Source organism: Chlorocebus sabaeus, chromosome 1 (assembly GCF_047675955.1).
Source record: "Chlorocebus sabaeus isolate Y175 chromosome 1, mChlSab1.0.hap1, whole genome shotgun sequence".
NCBI lineage: Eukaryota > Metazoa > Chordata > Mammalia > Primates > Cercopithecidae > Chlorocebus > Chlorocebus sabaeus.
In genome coordinates, this window is record NC_132904.1 from 14,341,482 (window position 1) to 14,366,710 (window position 25,229).

Sequence of the window (25,229 nt, forward strand, 5' to 3'; positions counted from 1 at the left end):
TTGCCTTGTACTTTTCCCACTTGGGCTTGCTTTCAACTCCACACGGTATCTTTTCCCACATCTGATACTTCTGATACCAGAGGGTCAGCCAGGGCACATGGTCCAAGTAGCCATAGTGTTTTCACTATAGCTTGGATCTTCTGGGACTCTTTCCTAATCCAGACCCCACTCAAGGCTGGCAGGCTATAGTGTCCCTTGTAAATTGGCTGAAACAGTATACCCATGTGTAGAATATGCTACCTTTAGAACCCAAAGACGTTTATCAGGCAGTGTACTTTCTTTTTCTCCATGGGGTATGCAAGATTCAATAATTCATCCTTTTCTTTGGATGGGTTGTCTTAGCATGCCCCTGATTTAGGGGGCCTCTGATTCCTCATAGGGTTTACTTCCTGTCACCTGAAATGCACATGTACTGGCACCTCCAAGGTATTGATTACTTCTTGCCATCTGGTCTAATTAGCATGTTAACATCGATATAGTAGACAGGTGTGATGGTCTGAAGGATGTACAAATAGTCCACACCTTTTCTATCTATATTATAACAAAAGGAACACTATATTTAATATAGTCCTAGGGCAAAAATACACATGTATACTGTTGTCTATTCCATATGAGTGGAACTATTTATGATCCCTTTTTCTGTCAGAGATAGAAGAGAATGTATTAATTCAATTGATGGCCACATACCATGTACCTGAGTCAATGTGCATTTGCTCTAGCAAAGATTCCACATCTGGCGCAGTGGCTGCAATTGGGCACACCAATTGGTTGTGATAGTGAACGGTCATTCTCCACAACTGATGAACTAAATGCATACATGACAGGGAGCATCATTTCTGTATCCTTTAGATCCTTAAAGATGGCACTAAGTTTCATGCCTTGTGCCCATTGGAGTAATCCAATGAAAAGTGGAGCAGAGTGCCCTAAAGATTTACAGTGCTGAGGAGATAAAAATTGGAGTTCTGAATTTGATAAGGCAGGAAGTGGGAGGACACTAGTAAACATCCCAAGGCCTCGGCTGGGGCCCTTCCAGGCTACAGTCTAGAAGCGAAGCCAACCAGAGGTAGACAGAGCCTTGACGTTCTGCAACTGAGTCTCAAGTTGATTTTATCCATGACTGAAATCTGATCATTAAGAGGTCTGATTATTAATCAGATCTTAATGACCTGATTTCACTCTGTGTCAGGAGGATACAGTAAACCCTCATCGGAGGAAAATAACACAATTCAGATGACAAAGTAGGAGATAACACTTCACCCAGAAAGGCATCTGACATTTTCTTTTCTTGTAAAACCAATATGATGCCAAGACCACCCCAGCTGAGCTCTTGAATATATCATTTTCATTTAACTGCTTTTTTTGACTTTTGGATTCTCCCTTTGTTAGTCAATGAGTCTTAGTTGACCCATCTCCAAAAAGGGATGCCAGATGGAAGAGGCCTCCTTGAGTCAGGCAGTGGATCTCAAAGGTTTGGCAGCAGGTTAAGTGGTGGCTGCCTTTATTGGTGTGTATTTGTGGCTGCTTCCAGTAGGTGGCAATATTGTCCTAGAAAATGGCCTGTGAGTGCTTCTGTATTTAAGCAAAGCTGGGATTTCCCATTCTTTTGAAGAGTCTATATTGTTGTTGCTAGACTACTGAGAGGGGACAGGGAAACAAACTGAGAGGATGATCTACATGTCCCACAGAAAGCAGTTGCTGAACAGGGTGATTCTCTCTGACGCGAGATGAGGAAGTGAAGGCACGCAACATCATTCCACAACGGTATCTTGAATCTGCCCAAGGAGCTCCATCCATAACATTACTTTAGCTTTCTTTCTCCCACAGCAAATCATACCTAAACTCCATCAGTTGAATTCATTTGCTTTTCCTCCTATAGGAGCATAATGAAAATCAGGCTCCAACAATTGTGCCTGTCTAGGAGCCCCGGGAGGTTCAGGGTGACAGGGAAAGGACAGCTAGGGTGGCAAATGGAAGACAGTAGAGAAAGAGGGAAGAAAACTTGGTTGCTAGCCTTTTCCCTCCTTTAGCTCCTTGCTCTAGGGTCAGAATCTAAGCACAAGTGTCAGTTCTTTTCCATGCATCTCTCAGTATTTGGTGAACACCCAGGCCCAGAGATCCCTTTCTACCCCTATGCACACTGCCTCAGCTCCATCCTTTAGTCCTTGGTGCCTTTGTCCATTCCTGTACCCAACATCTTGTTCTCTTACAGGACAGGATAGGATGGTGACTTGGGCACCTGAATCCAACAGAGATATAAGCTTGAGCCTTTCCCTCCCTGAAGTTCCCCAGTATATGCACACAGGTGTGCATGGCCTCCGTCCCATTTGGGGACAGAGATCTCAGTTGCATTCTAATTATCTGTCTCTAAAAGCAGCTGAGGTTGAGGGGGAAGGGAAGGGATGGGTTAAAGGGGGGCAAAGGGAAAGGAAATCGGCTACATCCATTTTTAGTTTTGAATGACTAGTTTGGATTCAGTCAAATACATTTCAAACTTTTTTGCTCACCTGAAGCTATATACCAAATAGCAAGGTCCTTATTGCTGACACCATGTATTTCAACTTCAGGGATTCTTCACTCAGTAGTCACAATCACATTGCTTTTCTGCTGGGCTGTGGGGCTTGCTGCTCCATTGTCATGAGAGCATCCTTCCTGTTCCTGCCCAGAGGAGACTGAGTCACATGAGTAACTCAGTTACTCAAAGAATCATTTGGGTGGCTTATTTCAATTCTACCTCTAGCCACACAGACTCATTAACAGGTAGGTCAATGGGAGACCCTTAATTCCCTCATCCTTACCCCCGCTGCACCTTCTGGAGAAAGCACAGCCCTGCCAGCACCTTGACTTCAGGTTATACATTTCTGTCCTCTCATGACTGTGAGAGAATAAATTGTTTTAAGCCACCAAGTTCATAACAAATTACCTCAAACTTGGTGGCTTAAAACTATAGAAATCTACTCTCTTACAGCACAGTTCTGGAGACCAGAAGTCTGAAATCAAGATGTTATCAGGGTTGGTTCCTTCTGGAGGTTTTGAGGAGAACCTGTCCCATGCCTCTCTCCTAGCATTTGGTGGCCTCTGGCAATCCCTGGCAACCCCTGGCTTGTAGACGTCTCTCTCCAATCTCTGTTTCCATCTTCACGTGGCCTTTCTTTCTGGGTCTCTCCTCTGTGTTTCTTCTTTACTTATCAGGATGCTCGTTACTGTATTTAGGGCTCACCCAGTGTAGGATGATCTCATCTCTTGAATCTTGATTTAATTACATCTGCAAAGCATTTTTGTCTAAATAAGGTCACATTTACAGGTATATAGGGTGAGGATAGTGCCTGCCCTTAGGGGCAGGCACAGTTAAACTCACAACAACCTTGTTCCGTCCACTATACCATTTCAGAGAGATCTGGAGTAGAATGTGATAGTGGGTTAGCTCTGTAACCGGGAATTGGATGAGTGAGTGGCGATAAATCCAGGCCTAAGCTGCATTTTCTAGCTACCTGGTCTGTAGAACTAGGACAAGAGAAAATCAGAAAAAGGTATTTGCTACATTCTGAAATGCTTATAATATTTCTTAAGTGATCCAAGGTAGGTGTACTTCAGATGCAAGGATGGCCATAGTAGTGTCTGGATCTGATGAACCAGCTGTTAGGAGAAAGAACAATAAGCTACATTTCAAGATTAAGTCCCAGTCTTTTCCAAGGTACCACCGATTTGGGCAAAAATTTAGTTATACTTCCCTATCACACAGGAAACAGGTGTAATAATATCTGCTCTAATGGATATTAAGAAAATATGTCAGAAATTGTTTTAATAAACAGTAAAGTCACATAAGTTTAAGTCTCTGTGATGATTAGAGAGGCACTAGGCTTGAAACCATATTTGAAATGATACAGTCAATTCTCATTATTGTGGTAGTTATAAAGATGCCGCAAATACTGAATTAGCAAATACTGAAGCATTGCCTTTAGGAGTAACACAGTGTTAAATTCCTATTATCTTCATTTTCATCAAAGTCAGTACATAAAGTTGCTTTATGTGTGTTTCTGTTAAAAAGACATCTTATTTAATATATATTGTTGATTTCTTAACATTGAACTCACAGCCAAAAATGCTGTAACTCATGTCTGAAAAGCTTATCTAATACATACATTTTCTTTATAAGGCATATCGGAGCCATCTGTTGCTAGGGAACACTCGACAGAACCTCAGTTTTATGAATGGGGCCCATTTAAGCAGAAAAGTCACCACCAACAACAAAAAGGAAAAATGTGGAAAATGTACTAAATATATAAACAGAATCTGATTATATAGCATTCTAGAAGATGTAAAACCATATAGTAAAAAGATCAGTTTTTTTTTTTTTTTTTTTTGGCTGGGGTTCAGGGGAGAGGGGAGGGATATGAGGGATACATAGGTGAAGCACAGATTTCTAGGGTAATGTAACTATTCTGTATGATAAAACCCATAGAACTTTACAGCACAGAGTGAATCAATGGATACACATTAAAATATCATTTAGGAGGTCATGGGGTCAAAGGAAAGAATTCAAACTATGACAAGAAAATCTATTATATGTATGTATGACTGTATTATAAGCATATAAAACGTCACTGAAGGAGGTGAGAAACAAGAGGGTGACTGAAATAACTTTGGGAATGAATGGAATATGTAAGACTAAAAGCAAGGAAATTGCATGTTGGCACTGTATTCTAGTTGATAAAATTATTTCCCATTGAGGTAGAGGTTAACAATTCTGACACTGCTATATATGTATAGTTGGATTAAGCAATTAAGTGAATGTGTGAGGGATGGCAGGCATCTCATGCTTCTGTTTGGAGTTGGAATTTACAGATAAGGAAGGCATATATACATATGTATACATATACATATATGGGTAAATATACACACAAATATTTCTTTGCCCTGTCAGCTAAGGGGGCCTAAAAGAAACAACACCCCACCAGCGATGAGCATATCTAGTGCCTAGATCTTGGTTTCTAATACCATTCTTCATTAAAAGTCACCAGGTGTTTCACGGTGAGCAGGTCTGTGCAAACCTATCCCCAAAGACCAAAGAAGCTGAGAGGCCAAACAAAGAGGCTGACAAATATGGTTTCTCAGAAAGAAACACTTAATAGGAACTTATAAACAGAAGCAATGTTTCTAGCAGCCACTAAATGGTGGCACTCACCCTCCCAAAAGTACCCTTTATATAGCAAGCATTTTTGGCAAAACGTGTAGCTGGTCATATCTCAGACTTTCTTGTGAAACATTTGACCACTGGGGAGGTTAGATAAGCATCTTTATGAGGGGTTATCTGCACTATCAGCATTGTTTAAAGACATTGCTGCAGAATATCTTGGTATGCAGGAGTCAAACAGCAGTCATCGTGCCAGCTACACTTCAAGATGACATCACTCTTGCAATAAAACAGGCTGTTTTCCTACACTCCACCCCTTGAAACCAGCCGTTAAAATCCTACATGCCCACCTTCTGTTATAGTCCCTGGACCTAGAGGGAGGGTGCTTGATATTGCATGGCTTTAGTAGCATTGCAATGGCAATGGAAAACAGAATGGGTCCAGTGGAATTCCAAATGAGGGAGATTTGCAGGCTTGGTTGAATCATCTATACAGTCTTCATAATACCATGAAGAAGTAAAACAATGAGAAAAACATAACATTAATAATCGAAATAGTAGAAATCTAAATAAAGTAATATGATGTTTAAGATATCTCTTGCCTCAATAGCCTATAAATATGGGAATTTCAGGACCCATATATTCTGACAGTTTCAGTAATATGAGGATTTTGAAAATTCTAAAAGATTTTGAGATCATTTCTAATCAAGCATTTAGCTCTTACGTAAGCATCAACTGCAGCCCCAACTTTTGCAACTGATTGACCTGCACATTTTTCTGAGCACTTATTTTCCTTATGTCAGATGTAGGGAATCATGAGATGAACAAGTTTTGGTTCCTGCACTGTAGCAAATGAATTTAGGCAAAGATATGAAAGATGAAAAAACCCAATGATTGTAAGACTTTTAGTGTCATGAAACTGATTATTATTTAATCTTGTTATTCTTCACATTGCTTGACTTTAAAATAGGGCAAGTTGGCCAGGCGTGGTGGCTCACACCTGTAACCCCAGCACTTTGGAAGGCTGAGGCAGGCAGATCACGAGGTCGGGAGTTCGAGACCAGCCTGACCAACATGGTGAAACTGTCTCTACTAAAAATGCAAATAAAAATAAAAATAAAAAAAATTAGCTGGGTGTGGTGGCGTTTGCCTGTAATCTCAGCTACTCAGGAGGCTGAGGTGTAAGAATTGCTTGAACCTGGGAGGTGGAAGTTGCAGTGAGCTGAGATTGCACCACTGCACTCCAGCCCGGGCGACAGAGTGAGACTCAGTCTCAAACAAAACAAAACAAAACAAACAAAGAAACAAACAAAAAACTGGGCAAGTTATAGTCTATCTCAGAGTGTTTTTAGGACTAATTTCTTTATGTGCTTAGAAAAATGTTTGGCAGATAGAAAACGGTTATTATTATTATTATTGATAAGATGACCATTTTGGAATTTAGAAAACCATTATCAATGTCTATGAAATAACTCCATAAGTCATTCCCTTAAATCTAACAGACTAAATTCTCACAAGTCCTCACCACTTATCATTTCTACATCCTGCTGACTTACAAATACTTCTTCATACCATGGCTTATGTCTTTGCTTAATATCAAGGAGGATGGATTCCATAGTAGAGCCAAACTCAATGATACTACGAGTCTCATTTTGGTAGTTATAAGTAAAGCCAGCAACATGCATGGCCACCAATGAACCTTTTGAATCAAACACAGGGGAGCCGGAAGCCCCGAAGAAAAACTCAGTGTCATAGGTAATCACATCAGGGTTGTGAACTATTTTCTGGAAACTGCTTTGAGTATACATATGGACATACCCTGGACTTTCTGCTTCTTTAGACTGAACATGTTCCTGACATTTCTTTGCTCGCTGACCCTGGGGGATCACAGCACAAGCATCAATATGCTTTTTTTCTCCATATGGATGGCCAATAATATGTATCAACCCACCAAGTGGCACAGGAGTAATTCCATTGTATAGTTCCATAGGTACTTGTTGTCCATTTTCCTTCAGTTTCAGGACAGCATAGTCGAGCTCTTCATTATGTATCTCAAACCAAGGTTCAACGAAAAAGTAGTTTGTTTCCTTTCCTTCTGGCTCTTCATAACCAAATGTCACCCTTACACATTGACCAATTATGGCTGCCCACTTACTTGGCTCTATTCCGTCTCCCACAATGTAATCTATTACATGCCGACAAGTTAAAATGAACAATCCTTTAAAAACAAAGCAGGTGGCGCAACCCGTAGTTGCACTGTCCCAGAATAAGTACCCAACTGAGTCACTGCGATGTGCAAGAAGTTTCACTACTTTAATCGAAGAAGAGTTTTTTGTTACTTTCCCAAACTTTACTCTATGCAATTTAAATAATGTTTCCCCATTTTTTACTTTCATTTTTTTCTTGAAGTTTTCCTTGATTTTTTCACTTTCTCTTTTCAGACTGGGGTACTGAGCCACGATTTGTTCTCTCAACACACAGGTGTTTCTTTTCTCTGACTCAGGATTCCGAGAAGCTGCTGCACTGGGGACCATTCTTTTCTCAACCTCAACCTGAAAGTGTTTGCCTTCTAATTCATCGACTGGCTGGGTGCTTTCTAAAATAGAGTCATTATTTTCAATGAGTTTCCAATCATCATTCTCCAGAAAGGAAAGAAATCTGCCATCCTTGCACAGAGCGTCCTTGATGGTTTCTCCTTTGAAAGCATAAACACAGAGTTTGCACCCCTTTTTGTGAAGCTTCCCACATTTAACAATCCTTCTTTTGTACTTCCCAATTCCAATTGCATGAATGTAAAATTTGACACATTCAGTCAATGCTTTGTCATGCCGGCCAAATACGTGGTTATCTTCCTTCTGCTTACTTTTACTTTGGGAAAACGTAATGACCACGTGGCAGCTTTCAGGGAAACAACTGAGGGGCATTCCCAGGTTTATGTACCCTTGGATTCCTTCTGTGCCACGCACAAGCATTTCTTGGCCTTGGTGAGTTTCTATCTCTTTTCTGAGAGCCTGGAGAGTGTTGAGAGCCATATATAAGCTACCATTCTCACTATGTGTGAGCTCATGTTTCATATTTTGGTTTTTCCTGTAGTTTACATCCAAGGTAACAAGTATTATCCTATTTTTGGGCATAGTCTGGTCTTCTGGATTTTTCTTAAGTGAATGGAATTCTTGAGCCTGGGTATTAGTTACGTCTCTTGGGCCTCCTCTAGACTCCAACCTCATTTGAGAAGTACTGGAATTATTCTGTTGCTTTTTAGAGACCTAAAAATAAATGTTAAGATACTTTAAAACTCTGAATGCAACCCTCCTCTTTTGTTTCTCTTTTCAGGTATGCAATTCACAAAATTCCTATAAGAAACTCAGAACTAATCAAAAAGGGCCAGTGAATAGAATTAAATCACTGCTTGACATGGGATCCAAAATGAAAGCTTAGCTTCCTATAACATCTGTCAGATGAACTCTCAATACTACTACACTAGTGTATTTTTATGAAAAATATGAGGGAAGAAACAGATTTTTTTCCCAGGTGCCTCTAAAACAGAGATTCTTAAAAGCTCACTAGCGGCCGGGCATAGTGGCTCACGCCTGCAATTCCAGCATTTTGGCAGGCCAAGGCAGGTGGATCACCTGAGGTCAGGAGTTCGAGACCAGCCTGACCAACATGGTGAAATCCCGTCTCCACTAAAAATACAAAAATTAGCCAGGTATGGTGGCATGCGCCTGTAGTCTCAGATACTCGGGAGGCTGAGGCTGAAGAATCGCTTGAACCTGGGAGGTGGCGGTTGCAGTGAGCCGAGATTGCACCATTGCGCTCCAGCCTGGGCAACAAGAGTTGCTCCATCACCCCTCCCAAAAAAAAGTCCACTAGTATTTTAAATAGTTTTATTTCAGGACTTGATTATTATCTTTAGCTATATAATTTTTATATTTCCTGAGGACAATGATAAATTACAGCAAAAAAATTGTTCTTGAAATACTGAATTCAGCAATAGGCTACCACAATTTATTATAAGCATTACATATTAAACAAAATCATTATTTAACTAATCATTTGGTTATAATATAGTTATTTGTGACAATAAATACTTTGATTCACCCAGCATATAGCATGAAAAGAACTCAAATTATTTTCTCTATTACATCAACTAATCCCCAAATTTTATAAAATAAGGAGGAACAAACATGACTTATCTGTCCTTTTGATGGAGAAACTAAGGCACTGAAAGTTTTTCTTGTAGACGTCTTTTCTAGGGCCACATGATAACCGATAAATAGAGTATCAAAATTGCAATTCCTAATCCAATTATTTTTTCCATTGGACTAGTGTATATATTCTTTTTGGTAAACTTTGCATTTATGATTGTCATTTTTGTAGGGCATTATCTTAAGAAACAGGGGTGAAGGTGGGGAGCGGAATTAAATAAAGAAGATTAATCAAATAGTAGAAACTCGATGAAAAATTAGTGTCTGTTTCTTATGTCTAAAAAACACATTTTTCCCAAGTCATATTCATCATGGCATGGGTACCAGCAGATATGGGTCCATATGCCAGCAATGCCCCTTACTGCTACTGGGAATAACAATGCCAGGAATATTGTAAAGATTAAGTGTAGCATCATTGTATGACAATGCCTAGCACAATGACTAGCACATGTTAACATTTGTTTTCCTTCTTTATACTAATATTCCAGATCAAAAATAAATAAAAGGGACTTAAGGTAATACAGATTTCCTTGGGCACACATATGAATTCTCAAAGAGCATCCCTTCAGCCTAAGGCTATCAGAAACATCTTTTCATACACCCTGTTGGAGTACTATGATAAATTTCCTATTTATTAAAGTGATTCTTGGGCAGACATAGACACCTCTGAAAGGGGAAGAGGAATAGGATATAGTAATTAGCTCTGTCATGGAATAGGATAGAGAAAAACATAACTAAGTTTGCCTTAGACTTTTTAGATACTTGGATATTCTAGTTTTCCAGAACCAGGATAAAACAAAACAAGTTGAGAAATTGTAAGCTGCATACTCAAATATTTATCATTCTTCAACTTTTTTCTTGATAAATTCAAGGAGCATTTTAGACTCAGGGAAAGATACAATTGTTTGATATGATAACAGAGCCCAATCAGTAGAAAAAGGCCCAATTACATGTCATTACTTCATTCCTGTCTTAAGCAACAACTCACTTGCTCCCTCTTCTCCAATAAACAAATTGAAGATTTGTCAGAATCCTTCCTGACTTCCTAACAAGGTTATGGTAAGAACAAATATATCAAAAAATTGTTTTATAAACTGTATTCAAATGTGGGTTATAATTATGATTGAATAGATCAGCCACATTTGGAATGGTATATGTTTTCATGCTATGAAATTGCATTAATTTTGTATTATTACATAGTTTACTGTAACATATTGTATTGAAGTTTTTGTTGTTATTCAAGAAATATTAAAATAGTTTTTCATTAAAGACTGCTTTGATATAGCCAAGAGTTGTATTACAACTCCCTTCCCCATGCTACCCCCAAAATAGAAAGGATAAAATAAGTAAGGACAATTTTAGTTATTTAATATTTCCAACACTCAAGGTAATTTCTTGGCAAGAAGAACTATAAAACCCAATGCCAAGGATAGGTAAGTCTAATATTGGTAAACAGGCTTTAGTATCTGTGGGTTCTGTATCTATGGGTTCAACCAACTGCAGATTGAAAATATTTTGGGAATAAAAACTAGTGTGCCTGAACTAAACATGCATGACTTTTTTTCTTGTCATTATTCCCTAAGCAATATAGTATATCAACATTTTACATAGCATTTACCTCTTATTAGGTAATATAAATAATCCAGAGATGATTTAAAGTATACAGGAGGATATGATACATTATATGCCAATACTATGACATGTTATGTGAATAATTTGAGCATTCATGGATTTTGGTATCCAAGGGAGATCCTGGAACAAATCCCACATGGATACCAAGGGATGACTAGATTACATAAGTAGAATTTACAGACATACCGGAGAAAAATAGCGATCGATTTTCATATTACATTTTTCATTGACTGAGTGCTTCTGTGACCTCTGCTTCTTACAGCTCATGATGGCTTGAAGATGAATGGATGGTTCAGCTGAAATACTAATTTCAAATTTTCAAGTTATAGCAGTATCTTCAAAGCTGTCATTAATTGTACAGAGGAAAAGATTAGCTGGTGTCCTATGTCCCATCTTTCCCCTTGAGCTCCAGCCTTGCTCTCCCTGGAGATGGTACCTTAGCAAATAGATAGTTTATTCACCAACTATAATCACCTCAACAATAAAAGCTCCCTTTTCCAGAATACTGCGTGTCAGGCACTTCATGAAAATTATACTAAACACTTTATGAAAATTATCTCTAGTTGCAAATTCCTATAGATACTATGCAAATTAGGTATATTTACACTTTGCTGATGAGGAAAGTATAGCTTAGAGAAGGTAGACGAGCTGCCCAAGGCCAGAGCTATGTGGCAGAGATGGAATTCAAATGCAGGTATAAATAATATAATAATTTTCAGTTGGAAATTTCAAAAAGGTGTTCTAGTTACATTGATGTTAAAATCTGGTCTCCATTTAAGATGAAGACGGCAAGAGAAGATAAAATTACAGGAAAGTGGTGAGGAAAGAGCTGATGAAAGAAACTTGGAATGAGATTTTAAAAAGAAATCTGGGGCCAGGCGCGGTGGCTCACGCCTGTAATCCCAGCACTTTGGGAGGCTGAGACAGGCAGATCACGAGGTCAGGAGATTGAGACCATCCTGGCTAACATGGTGAAACCCTGTCTCTACTAAAAAAAAAGTACAAAAATTAGCCAGGTGCAGTGGCGGGCGCCTATAGTCCCAGCTACACTGGAGGCTGAGGCAGGAGAATGGCTTGAACCTGGGAGGCAGAGCTTGCAGTGAGTGGAGATCGCGCCACTGCACTCCAGCCTGGACGACAGAGCGAGACTCCGTCTCAAAAAAAAAAAAAAAGAAAGAAATCTGGAAAGTGTGCCAGGTATGATAGTCAGAAACCTTAGGTTGCTGCTTTAGATTTTTTGTTTAAAGAGGTATTTTTCCTTCTATCTCTCCTCTGATGTCTCCCTAGAAGAGGATGAACAAACTTTAAATAAAATAGTGACATCTTCAATAGTAATAAATAACGCTAGAAAAACAAATACCATTGAGGGCAGCAGCCATGTCTGTCCTTAGTACCTCAATATCTAAAAACTATGTCTGAGACATGTCAGGCCCTTCAAAAAGATACATTTCTAAAGGTACATTCAATAAACGAATGGAATAGGCATACAGTATACTATGCCCTTTTCTAAATGCTTTTCATCAACTACCTCATGTAAGTCTTACAACCCTATGAGATAGGTACTATCATCTCATTTTACTGGCAAAGAGCTGGAACACCCAGGGAGCTTAAACTTCTACTCAAGGTCATACAACTCAGAGAATATACTTTCAAGACTTTTTATTATGAAAAATTTATTAGAGAAGAAAATGAGAGAATGGTATAATGAACCTGTACATACCTATCACATAGTTAACAATTGTTCATTTTTGCCAACTTATATAACAGTGAAACAGTAAAAGAACATAACTAACTCTATTTTTGTTCACGGGGCCTTTACCCATTCATGCATGGAGGGGAGGTTAATTTTAGAGCAGTGAGATAACACGCAAAAACATGTAGTTTTAAAAACTAACTCTGGGATTAAAGGGAAAGTATGTAAACAACTACACATTGTTAAAAATTTATAGGAGGGTTGTGATGTGGAGAATAAATATAATCTTTGGATAACTTCCATTTGACAAGAAATACAGGGGCTAGAACATAAGTTAAACAACAACATGTAGAAGCAGCCCAGGAAATCAACATTCTATAGAGACAACTTACCTTTCTCTTCAACAAATCAATGCTTGGGCTCACTGGAACATCAGGACAAAGATATTCCCAACCTTCTTGGACCCCTGATGGTGCTCAGATGCCTGCAGTCAATGGTCACTTCTTGATTGTAAATCCCTTCTCTTCCCCATGCCCTTAACATAAAGAGCCTGAAACTTGTACTCACTTAAGAGGGTACTTTGGGATGCTAGTCTGCCAACTTCTCAGTTTGCTGGCTCTCTGAAGGAACTTGCTTTTCCTCCCACCAACTCTCATCTCTGATGTTTGGCTTTGAGGTGTGAGTTGCTGAACTTGGGTTTGGCTACCCTTACACCATCCTTTTATTTTACTAGATGATTTATGTTACAGCTAGAAACATCATGACATTTAAACGCTAATGGTCACTTCCCATCTCTAAAAATTACGTACTTTTTCTTATATAATCACAATACTGATTTATTCATACTAAGATCCAACTGAAGTACACAATTTCCTTTATATGTCTTATAAGGCTCTTTTATTCTAGAAAAAGCATTGATTTGTTGAAGAGAACAGAGAAATTGTCTCCAGAGAATGTTCACCTCCTGGGTTGCTTCCTCATGTCATTGTTTAACTTATGTTCTAGCCCCTGTATTTCTTGTCAAATGGAAGTTATCTAAAGGCTACGTTTACTCTGGTAACCATTCCACTATGGAGCAAGAGTCCTGGCTTTCTAGTTTACTGTCAATCAATGACTAAGGAAATTCATTTAGCCTTTCTGTGCCTCAATTTCTTGTTTGTAAAAAGAGGCAATGATTCTAAATGAGATAATGAATATGGAAGTGCTAAAATAATGTTAGACCTTATAAGACCATCTGAGTTCTGATATCAGGTAGCCACTTACTAGCTGCATGACCTTGGGCATATTAATTAACTATTCTTCCTTTATCTTCCTCACCCTAAGATGGGAATCAACCTTGTTATGAAGATTAAGAAATACATTGTGGTCTGGGCACGGTAGCTCATGCCTATAATCCCAGCACTTTGGGAGGCCAAGGCTAATGAATCACTTGAGGTCAGGAGTTTGAGACCAGCTTGGCCAACCTGGTGAAAACCTGTCTGTACTAAGAATTTAAAACTAGCTGGGCATGGTGGTAGGTGTCTGTAATCCCAGCTACTTAGGAGGCTGAGGCAGGAGAATGGCTTGTACCTGGGAGGCAGAGGTTGCAGTGGGCTGAGATCATACCACTGCCCTCCAGCCTGACCAACAGAGCAAGATGCCATCTCTCTCTCTCTCTCTCCCTCTCACATACACACTATATATATATACATATATATATATGCAATCTATCTATACATAGTATGTGTGTGTGTGTGTGTGTGTATATATATATAAAAAGAGAGAGCATGCAAAGCCTTTAAAACTGTAATAGGTTGCCCAGTAAATAATCAATAAAAAGGTGATGTAAATGTTATCAATATCAATACACTCACTACAGGGGTACTTTTTAAACAGCAGAGAACCTAGGAAAACAAAAATAGAAAATATATAATTGCGGAACTGGTCTATGTTGCAACATCCTTAAATGCAAGAACTTGTTGCCCAACTATTAAGAAAATCTAGGGATTCACTGTGTCTGTTCATGAAGTCTCATCTTATGAAGTCTGAGAGAGGGTCCAGCTGCTTTAGGAGTGATTAATAGACACAGACTAAAAAGAAAATAAAATGGGCAGAAAGAAACATGAATTTTGCATGTACTTGAGCAATCACAGTGGAAAGGGGCAAGAGGTTAAGAAAACACTCCAATATCCTCTCTTTCCTACATTGTTTCCAGTATCCAGGATGAATCAGATTATATCAAAATATAAAGAACTCTTAGCTATCCTATACCACCCCCTGTTTTATACTTGAGGTCAGGGTTCTACTTACCTAAATGACTTGCTTGGCTTCCTACAGCAAAGGGATAAAGCAGTGCGGCCTGGGGCCCATGTCCAGCCCACCTGACAGCTCCCCTTAGGAATTTCTCTGTCTCTCAATCTCTCCTTCCTTCCCTCTCTTCTTCCCCCTCTCTGCCTCTCTCCCTCTCCTCCCCTCCTTCACTCTCCCTCTCTTCCTGCTTCTCCCCACCCCAGCCCCCACTTTCTGCCTTTCCAGGGGCAAGGGCAGGGGTCCAGGCCAACTCCAAGCCTCTTCCAATCTTACCACGCCGCCCCGCTCCCTCCCCCTGACCCCGCACACAAGGGGACTTACAGCACCACCAGAATAAAACCTGTGTCCTCCCGGCTCCCCAGATGGGTGGCGCTGTCAGTCCCTGACTTCCAGGCACCCAGCTCCTTCCCCTCCCAGTAGGGACTCGAGCCCCCCAGGGCCGCGCCCGTGCCCCGCGGAACACCCCAGCGCCCTGTGTGCTCTCTCACTCCGCGCCTCGCCAGCACTGGGTCTGGAATCCAGCGCTCAGTGCAGGTCCCGCTCGCATTTGAGGAAGCAAAGACTCCAGAGCTCCAGCTGGGCGGGAAACGGAGCAGGTGGGGCTAGGGGTTTGAATCGCCAGCCTTTTAAGGTTGTCTGCGAACCAATTGGTTACTTTCTTTCACTTTTAAATCAGCCTAAACCTCCCACGCACCTCTTCCCTCTTCTGTCTCTCCTTTCTTTTGCTTCTATGGACCACTGGAAAAGCGGGGAGACTGGCCGTTCGGGGGCCTCAGATAGCTGCAGCGTGCAGTACTTGACGCTGTGTTTATATCAGACAGCACTGCCAGTCTGAATCAAAACTTTCTGAATTTCCTAATCCCCAGAGCCAGCGTGAGAAGCAGACTTGAGCCTGTTCTCTTCCCTTGAACTTTTCTTTTACACGAGTACAACAAAAAACAACTCACCTGGGGAATGGCGCGTCTGGCCAATGGACTGAAAGATACTGGAGTTTGTCTTTCTCTTTAGACAGCAACTCACCTACTTCGGAAGCTGATTGGCTGCGGTGGGGATACCTGGTGGCACGCAAAAAAAGGGTGGTTGGAAAGGCAAGGCCGAGGGAGCGCACCCATCCTACGCACCCACAGCGCTCCTCCTTGACGCCGCGAGCAGGACCCTGTCTCACTGACCTCGCTGCCCAAGGCGGTCCTTGCCTCCTTCTATTCTCCGGGTTTCCCCAGTCCCGAGTATTGGAAAATGTGAACAAAAGCGAAAGCGTCCTAGTCGCGGGTAGGTTGGCCTGGGCGGGGCTGCAGAGGGAGCAGGAAATCAAAACTCAGATGTGGGAGGAGCTGGGACGTTGGCGGCAGAGCCACTGTAGCAGCTTGAGTCTCGCGCGCGCGGGAAGCGGAGGTGGGGCGCAAGAACATGCCTGTCCTGGCCTGTACATCATGGTTGGGGAGGAGGCGCGGAGGCACCAGGCCGGGGTCTGCAGCGCGCCATCTGCTGCAGTCCACAGGAGGCGCTGAGGCTAGCTGGGTAAGTGGGGACATGCAGGCATTTCCCAGGGGGCGGCATCCCCAGCAGATGCGATAGGCCTGGACACTCCGACAAAATCACTAAGAAGCCGCGGATGCAGGAAGAGTAAACGTCCTTGTCAGAAATCGATTCTCCAAACGTTCACCAATATGTGGAGACGTTTATGATAGTGATGAAGAAGATGATATGGGCTCTAGGAATATGCATCCGAAAGCTGATGATCAAAGAAGACTGGAGAGGGTTTTCAAGGCAGCCTGCTGTTTAAGAACCTGCATTCTGAGTAGATGTGTATTGGAGAAGGCGACTACAGTCACAAAGGGGACGACTTTTATGCAATCGACAGAGGACTATATGATGTATATAAACAGGTAGGGTCGAATGGTGTGTTGGTAACTACAAAACACGTGGGAATTTGGAGGAAGGAACTGGCTTTAAATGCATGTACAATACACCAAGGGAAGCTAAAATTACTGCTTCATCTCCTGTGGGTTCTTTGGGGTTTGGATAGAGTAAACTTAAAACATTTGAATGCTGACTTTTTCTGTAATACTCACTTTTGGAATCTGTGCATTCCTACATTCAGAAAGCGTAATCACAGCTAGTACCCAGCATCCAAACAATGGCAGCCAAGAGTTCTACTCTGGAGACAATTTTCGTTCTTTCTTTCTTTCCTTCTTTCATTCCTTCCTTCTTTCTCTTTCTCTTTTTTCTTTTATTCTTCCTTCCTTCCATCCTTCTTCTCTTTTCCTTTCTTTCTCTTTCTTTCTCTCTCTTTCTTCCTTCCTTCCTTCCTTCTTTCTCTTTTTTCTTTTATCTTTGTTTCTCTCTCAATTTTCTCCCTCCCTCCTTCCCTCCTTTCTTCCTTCTTTCTCTTTTGCCTGTTTTACATTTCAATGTGTAAGCAAATGGTGATTAAAGGACAATAGGCTTAAAATATTCTAAAACAAGGGTGTTAAGAATTGAATATACTGATAAAATTTGTTTCCAAAAGGAAGGGTTATATACTAGGTGAGAGTGTAAATTAGTTCAACCATTGTGGAAAACAGTGTGGCAATTCCTCAAAGATTTAAAAAGAGAACTACCATTCAACCCAGCAATCCCATGACTGGGTATGCACCCAAAGGAATATAAATCATTCTTTTGACACATGAACACATATGTTCCTTGCAGCACTGTTCACAATAGCAAAGAATCAACCTAAATGCCTGTCAATGGTAGGCTGGATAAAGAAAACTCAGTATACCATTGAATACTACACAGCCATAACAAATAATGAGATCATGTCCTATACAGGGACATGGATGGAGCTAGAGGCCATTATTCTTGGCAAACTAATGCAGGAACAGAAATCAAATATTGCATAGTATCACTTATAAGTGGGAGCTAAATGATGAGAACACATGGACACACAGAGGGTAACAACAGACGCTAGGGCCTATCGGAGGGTGGAGGATGGGAGGAGGGAGAGGATCAGGAAAAATAACTAATGGGTACTAGGCTTCATACCTTGGTGGTGAAATAATCTGTACATCAAACCCCCATGACATGAGTTTACCTATATAACAGACCTGCACATGTACCACTAAACTTAAAAATAAAGTTTTTAAAAAAGTTTTCAATCTACGAAGTTGAGATTTACTAGAAAGGTTATTAAAATGATTTTGATATATTAAAATATTAGTGCACAAGGAAATAATAAAAAGTTATTATTATAGAAGATATAAAACATGTTCCTCTACCTAATATCTGTGCAACTAAACCTACTATATACCAAGATATTTATCAACATTCTTTCTGAAATTTTTGTCATTTTGTATAATTTTAATCATATTTCTTTTAAAAACGTTTATGGCATGATAAGTTATGTGTTGGCTTACTGCTGAAAGGGCATAAAATAACAATTCTTAAACTTTATGTATATTTGCAGTGAAATACATTTTGGCTTTAGGCAATAGGAACATAACTTTTTTTGGATGAAAGATTACTGTCACATTTTTTCTTCATTATCTGACATCTTTGTCATTTTCTTAACTTATATTACTAACTACAGTTCCCTACATTTTCAAAAAAAAGTCTAATATTGACATTTATTTCTCTGTAGCAAACTTTGGCTATTGTTTTTTCTACTAATTTTGGGCAAAAATGAAGTATTAATTTCAGTTACAAAATATAGCTTAGTAAGATCTAAACCAAATAAAATTCACATTCTAAAGTCTACAAACAAGTTTTAATAAGGTATTTTGGCCATTAAACTTATGCTAGGAGGAGCCACTCACAGTTCTCTGGACAATCTTAAAGCTGTATGATGTCAGGATGACTAACCTCTGTCACTTGTGCCTTGTACTTCTGATCTTTCTAGTTCTCATCTTGTCTGGTGACGTTGGAGAGAACAGTGCACCAGTCACATTGCCCCTTCAATCACCCACTCCCTGCTCTGCCTTCATCCACCAGGTTTGCCTATTCTCCCAGGTACCCAGCAGCAAAATAAATTAAACAAGACCAAAATGAATAGAGAATATATCTTGTTCAAGATTGGAAGACTCAACATTGTTAAGATGCTAATCATCCACAATTGTGTTAATTTTTTTACACAATTAACACACAATTTACACAAACACACAAACTTTGATCCAGATATAGCACCATACAAAAAATAAATAAAACTTAAAATCAATTGCAGACTTAAACCTAAAACTACAAAACTCTGGAAGAAAACTTAGAAATGTTTTGTGATCTTAGATTTAGCACAGTTCTCTGATGTAAAAAACAAAAGCATGATCCACAAAGAGAAATATAGAGAAAGTGAACTTCATCAAAGTTGAAAACTTTTCCCTCCCAAACAGGACTAAGAGGATGAAAAGACAAGCCACACAGAGATAAAATATCAGCAATTATCACAAATATTATGAGAAAAGCAATATGACAAAGGACTTGTTTCCAAAATATGTAAAGCCCTCTCAAAACTCAGCAATAACCAACCAGGATAAAAACGGGCAAAATATTTTAATAGACACGTCACCAAAGATATGTGGATGATATAAACACATGAAAAGATGCTCAAATCATGAGTCATTAGTGAAATGCAAATTAATACCACAAAAAGATGCCATTACATACCTATGAGAATGAATAAATCAGAAAAACTTTGTGTTGAAAAGTGTATGAAACAACTGGAACTCTCATACATTGGTAGCGAGCGAGTGAAATCATACAGCCATTTTGCCATTTTGTAAACATTTTGACAATTTCCTATAAAAGTTATGCCATAACTTTCCATGACAGCAATTCCACTGCTAGGTGGACCCAAGAGAAATGAAAACTAATCTTCATACAAAAACCTGTATGAAAATGTTCACAACAGCTTTATATACAAAGTCCCGAAATGGGAAACAGTTCAAATGCTTTTCAGTGAGTGAATGGATAAACAGATTTTGATACATTCACACAGTGGAATGCTACTCAGCAATAAAAAGAAAAACCTATCAATGCACGAACAACACTTATGACACTTAAGTGAAATGTTCGAAGTGAAAGAAGCCAGACTCAAAGGGTATGATTCAGTGTATGTTCCATTTACATGATGTTCTGGAAAAGGCAACACTAGAGTAATGAAGAAATTAGTGGTTGCCAGGGACTGGGGTGAATAGGGGATTAGTGGGGAGAACAGGGAATTATTTAGAGTGATGGAACCACACAAGGAATTATTTAGGGTGATGGAACGGCTTTGCTTCTTGATTTTGGTCATGGTTACATTACTGTAGGCATTTGTTATAGGCCATTCAACTGTATACCAAAAAGATTGAATTTTACTGTCTATGAAATAAATAAATTTAAAGGAAACAATAAAAGTTAAAGCCTTTCAAATAATCTGTAAGACAATTGGGTGTAGGGGTTTTTGTGTTCATTTCTATCACTTTTTTTGTATCTTCTACTTTTTCCACTTTTTCTAAATTTATATTCCCTTGCTTTGTTGCCTCCTTTATTTTGACTTTTCCCTCTTGTTCTATTTTCCAGACAAATAGTTTGGCAGTTTTATACCCTCGTTCTGTTCTATCATTGGATGCTCTAGACTAGTACTGCCCAATAGAATGTCTGCAGTGATGGAAATGTTCTACATCTGTACTGTCTAATTCCACAGCCACAAGTGGTTGTTCTTAAGTACTTAACATGTGATGTAACTGAGAATTTGTACTATTCACCTTTTTCATTATTTGATTTTAGTTAAGTTGAATTTAAATTTAAATTTACATAATCACATGTGATTAGTGGCAACTGTCTTGAACAAAATAGCCCTAAACATTTTAACATTAATATTTAACTTAACAAAGTCCAAAGTGAATTGAATAACTCCTCCTAAGCAATACAAAGATAAAGTCTGTAAACACGTCTCCTTTATTTATAGAAGAAAATCCAAAGACCTACACATGGAATTCAAAGAAAAAAAAGATACTGCAGCTATTCTCCAGAAAGCTATTCTACCTCTCTCCCACTTTTTAGGAGCCATACATGTATGGAAATGCATTCATGCTAGCGTAAGAATATCTATATGTGCCCTCTCAGTCACAAGGTTTTGTGCTGAAATGGGTGAGCTACTTAAGTTGGGACAATTAGCTGGCAAAGAGAAGTTTCCTCAGGAAACCAGGATAGACTCATTATTGGGAGAGTAAAGCACCTGATACTACTGCAGCTCTATTTGTCACTATGCAGAAAGCCAGCCAGGGGATAGCAAGAAAAGTAGAACATAGGAACTGAACACACAAACAAGTCCTTAAAGAAACTGTATACCACTGAATGAAGAGCTCAGCTGAATTCTGGAATGTCAACTCATGTGAGCCAATGAGTCCATTTTATTGTTTCACAATTAGAAAATATTTCTACTGGAAATATGGAAAGCTCTTATTGATATAAAGCCTATTGTGATCTTGGCACCATACTACCTTATCAGTACAGAAAGCATTATTTGCCTACCACATTCTTGAATTCTCCTTATACACCATCAAATAAAGCTATCCTGTCCCCCAAATATGTTTTCCTGTGTACATGACTATACTCAGGCCATTCCTTCATCCTTGATACGCTAGTGAAATGTCATTCATTCTTTTTAAAAAATAAATTAGTGTTAGACATACAAAATGCATAATTAATGTACATACTTAATGTATACAACTTGATGAGTATGGAGATACATTATCACCACAATCTATGCCATCAACCTATCACCTCCCAAAGTCTTTTCCTGCTCTCTTATTATTTTTGTAATAAGAACACTTAACATAAGATCTATCATTTTAGCAAGAATTTGAGTGTACAATAGTGTTAACTATTGGCACCCAGGCTGTACAGATCCCTAGAACTTATTCACCTTGTATAAGGAAACTATGTACCCCCTGACTAACACCTCCATTTTCCGCTCTTCCCAGCCCAACAACCACTTCTACACCTATGAGTTTGACAATTTTAGATTTATTATTCATTAATAAATCATTTCTCATATGACACTGCTATAGTTTCCTAAGTCTGAATTAAGCATTCTTCTCTCTGTACTCCAAAATCACTTGTTTATGTCTCAAATTAGTATTATCAGTTTGCATATTTTGAGCAAAATTGTGTGGGTCAAAAACCAGTCTCTGCATTCTGACGGCCTAGGTTCAGATCCTTGCTCTGAAGTCCGTTACTTCTGCAACTATAAGCAAGTTGAGCTTCAGTTTCTTCTTTTGTAAAATAAGTATGATAATAATACCTACTGCATAGTTCTATTAACTGTTAAATGGAATAATCAATATAATGGGACACAATTCCAGGCCTACAGTGTTTCCTCAGTAAACATTAGCTAATTATTTTTGCCTGTCTACACTTTCCAAGATTTTAAGTGCCTATATTGTTTGTTAGTCATCTTGTTGTCTTAAGACACGTTTAGCACTGTTAACTCATACCCTATCATTTTGCTTTCCACAAGCACTTATGTGTATGAGCTCCCCAAATATATTTTAAACTACCTAAGAGAAAGACTTATAACTACCATTGTTTAAGAACTTATCTCCAAGAACCTCATATGGCACTATGGTTAGACTATCACTCCTGTGGGGAGTTGTAAAAAAAGTAGACACACCTCTGAAACTTCAGGTCTAGTCCTTTGGTCATCTCCCGTGGCACTAAATGACTTGTTTTCTTCAGTCTTCATGGAATTCATGATGAGTTCAAAGAGAATATAACTAACTTCTACTAGTGGATAAGATGGAGAAATAAGGATTGAATTTATTCTGCCACGTGAAATGTCTAAAAAAAACCCCCAAAAAACAAGATCTATGAAATAACCACTTTCAAACACTGGACATCAGGTGGTGTGGGACCTCATCTCTAATATCTGAGAAGAAAATCATATGAGGTAAGCCCTATGGACATTCAGCTTACTATATGCAGTTTCCAAGGCATATCTTAGGAAGGAGAAACAGGCACAGTCTCACAGTTTCCCTGAGTTGAGAAGACAAGGTGGGAGTTTTGGGAGGCCAAGATGACTGAAACGTGTATGACAGAGTACTAGGGAGAAGAGAGCCATAGGAGCACACAGTATCAGAGATCTGCAGTGGGTATCCCTTGAGATTTCAGCTTGGTCAATGCATGGGTGGAATGAAACCGTTGAAAAGGAACAGGAAAAGAATTACCCAAAAGGAGTAGATGTAACAATTTCTGAGGCTCATACAGGACTGTGTATAATTTCAGTTCACAAAAATCTGACTAGAAAACTTCATAATTCATGAAGTATCAGAAAGGTATTTCTTCCATAGTGGGACAAAATTAGCACTAGTTCTGGTCCCACCTAAAAAATGAAAGCAAGCTTTGAAAGTATAAAATGGTTTCCATGTAAAATATCAAGGTACTAGAACAAAGCTCAAGAATATTGACAGGAATGTAAAAATTTCTGGCACCCAATGTTGTGAAATTAACAAAGCTTGATAACTAATAAAAAAATCAGCAAGCACTTAAAAAGTGGATAAATATGACCCATAATGACTGGAAATATCAATGAATTGAGACAGGTCCAGAAGTGAGAGAGATGATAGAACTGGTAGTCAGAAACATTAAAAGTCATTACCTTGAATTTCTCGCCAAAAAGGAGTAACAGGGACCGGATTTCCCCCTAGTCTGAAAATAAAACAAAACAAAAAAGAGCAAAATATATGAAACCATGGTTTGCAAGGAACTGGACATGACAATTAAGGACAGTGACAACTGAAATGCATCCGATAATCCACATTAGCAGACTACCTTGAAGGATTCCAGGCCACTGTCGCAAGGAAGGGCGGCAAGACAAAGCTAGTTGGAATTCCAGATTTGAGGAGACAAAGCTGAGAGACCAGGGTGACAAGAGGTCATAGGCCACAGACCTGGCAGGAGACCTGCAAGAGAGGGAACTCCAGATATACGAAGAGGGTTGCCCTAAAGCTTCCAGCTGTGTACTGATCAGAGCAGCAGCTGAGAAAACTTCTCAAGGCCAGGAAAGAACCACCCTAAAACTGTCATAGTCTAACTTTCCTCCAGCCCTCTCCCTGTAACCCTTTTAGGGATCCCCATTTCCTCATTTCTAAATTAAGGACTTTGGCTCAGATCAAACTTGTATTGTTCGTGTGAATTGGTTCCTCTGAGCTTTTTAAAAAGGATTCCAGATCCCACCCTCACAGACTCTGATTCTGTATGTCGGGGTGTGGCTGTGGAATCTGCACTTTTACCTGCCTCACCCCGCAACTCCCCTCTCAAACGCGCACCACATTGTTTGAACAGCTGCCTCTGTCACCGCAGGATGACCTCAATGCTTTCCATAAGCCCCAGAACCTATGAAGGTCACCTGTGCTTGAAGCTGTGCTTGCTTACAGAAACAGAGACTGGATGTCAGTAACCACCATGCTATAAGATGGAAACGAACTTAGAAGCGCTCCCCTAACCTGAATCGTTGCTAATTACCATACCTAAATCTTTGCCCTGGGGAGAAATGCAGCTTGCTAGGTACATGTAGTGTTGGCGTGCACAGGAAATACGACACTGCCGCACTCAGCGCTTTCTGGAAAGCCCCACCTCTTTCCAGGAATCCTTGCTCTCCAACTATGTGCCCTGAAAGACCTTAAGAAGCACCCCCACACTACACCCCAGGCACTTTGAGCAGGAGCTCCCCTACTCCATCCCTTGATCAGTGAATAGGTTCTGCTCTACTTAACGGAACCTGGTCTCGTTCTATGGGCGTGAACGGCACTGGGCAGGGATAGGACCCACCAGGGTCAAACGACCCTCTTGAGATTCAGGAAAACCCAGACGATCTCCAAATATCTTTTCAGGAGTAAAACTCTTGGTCTTTGAAGCTGAGGGGCGGGGAAGGGAATTACCACACTGGCGGCTGCCCAGTTCCCCATCCAAAACCTCCTTGACTTTGGGCTGAGGTCCTTCTGCCTATTGCTTTTGTCAGCCATCCCCCTAAGAGAACTCCCGGTCCGACCCAGAAAAAGAAAAACCACTCACAGAACCGGAGAGTCTGTCCACACAGTGCACGTGCCAGTCAGCGCCCACCGCTCTGGATTCGCAGGTGCCGGAAAGGCTGCTCTTTTGTAGCTCTCAGCTGAACTTTTCCCGCCTAGAAGGGCGCGCCGGCGCGCGGCAGGAGCCTGGGAATTGACACTCTCACTGGCCAATGGACGAAGAGTCTCTGAAGGCTGTTTTTCTCTCATTGGATGTAAATGACTCATCTCTGGCCTAGGGACGGCGCGCCAACC

General features: G+C 40.0%; 1 protein-coding gene across 8 annotated transcripts; it reads right to left on the bottom strand.

Moving 5' to 3' along the window:
* Positions 1-1,598: 1,598 nt before the first annotated feature.
* On the bottom strand, positions 1,599-25,084 carry FAM111A (FAM111 trypsin like peptidase A). 8 transcript variants are annotated; one of them, XM_073016003.1, is made up of 7 exons: positions 24,979-25,083; positions 23,737-23,867; positions 23,564-23,613; positions 16,122-16,241; positions 15,900-16,007; positions 11,157-11,274; positions 1,599-8,396 (listed from the first exon to the last, which is right to left on the bottom strand). In XM_073016003.1, exons 6-7 carry the CDS (start codon positions 11,235-11,237, stop codon positions 6,642-6,644), a joined length of 1,836 nt encoding a protein of 611 aa, XP_072872104.1. In that variant the 5' UTR covers positions 11,238-11,274; positions 15,900-16,007; positions 16,122-16,241; positions 23,564-23,613; positions 23,737-23,867; positions 24,979-25,083; the 3' UTR covers positions 1,599-6,641. The 8 variants fall into 8 exon arrangements, with proteins under 8 accessions (XP_072872104.1, XP_072872100.1, XP_037855204.1 ...); XM_073015999.1 differs by lacking the exon at positions 23,737-23,867 and having other exon boundaries at positions 24,979-25,084; XM_037999276.2 differs by lacking the exon at positions 23,737-23,867 and having other exon boundaries at positions 11,157-11,313; positions 24,979-25,084.
* Between the last annotated feature and the right edge of the window lie 145 nt (positions 25,085-25,229).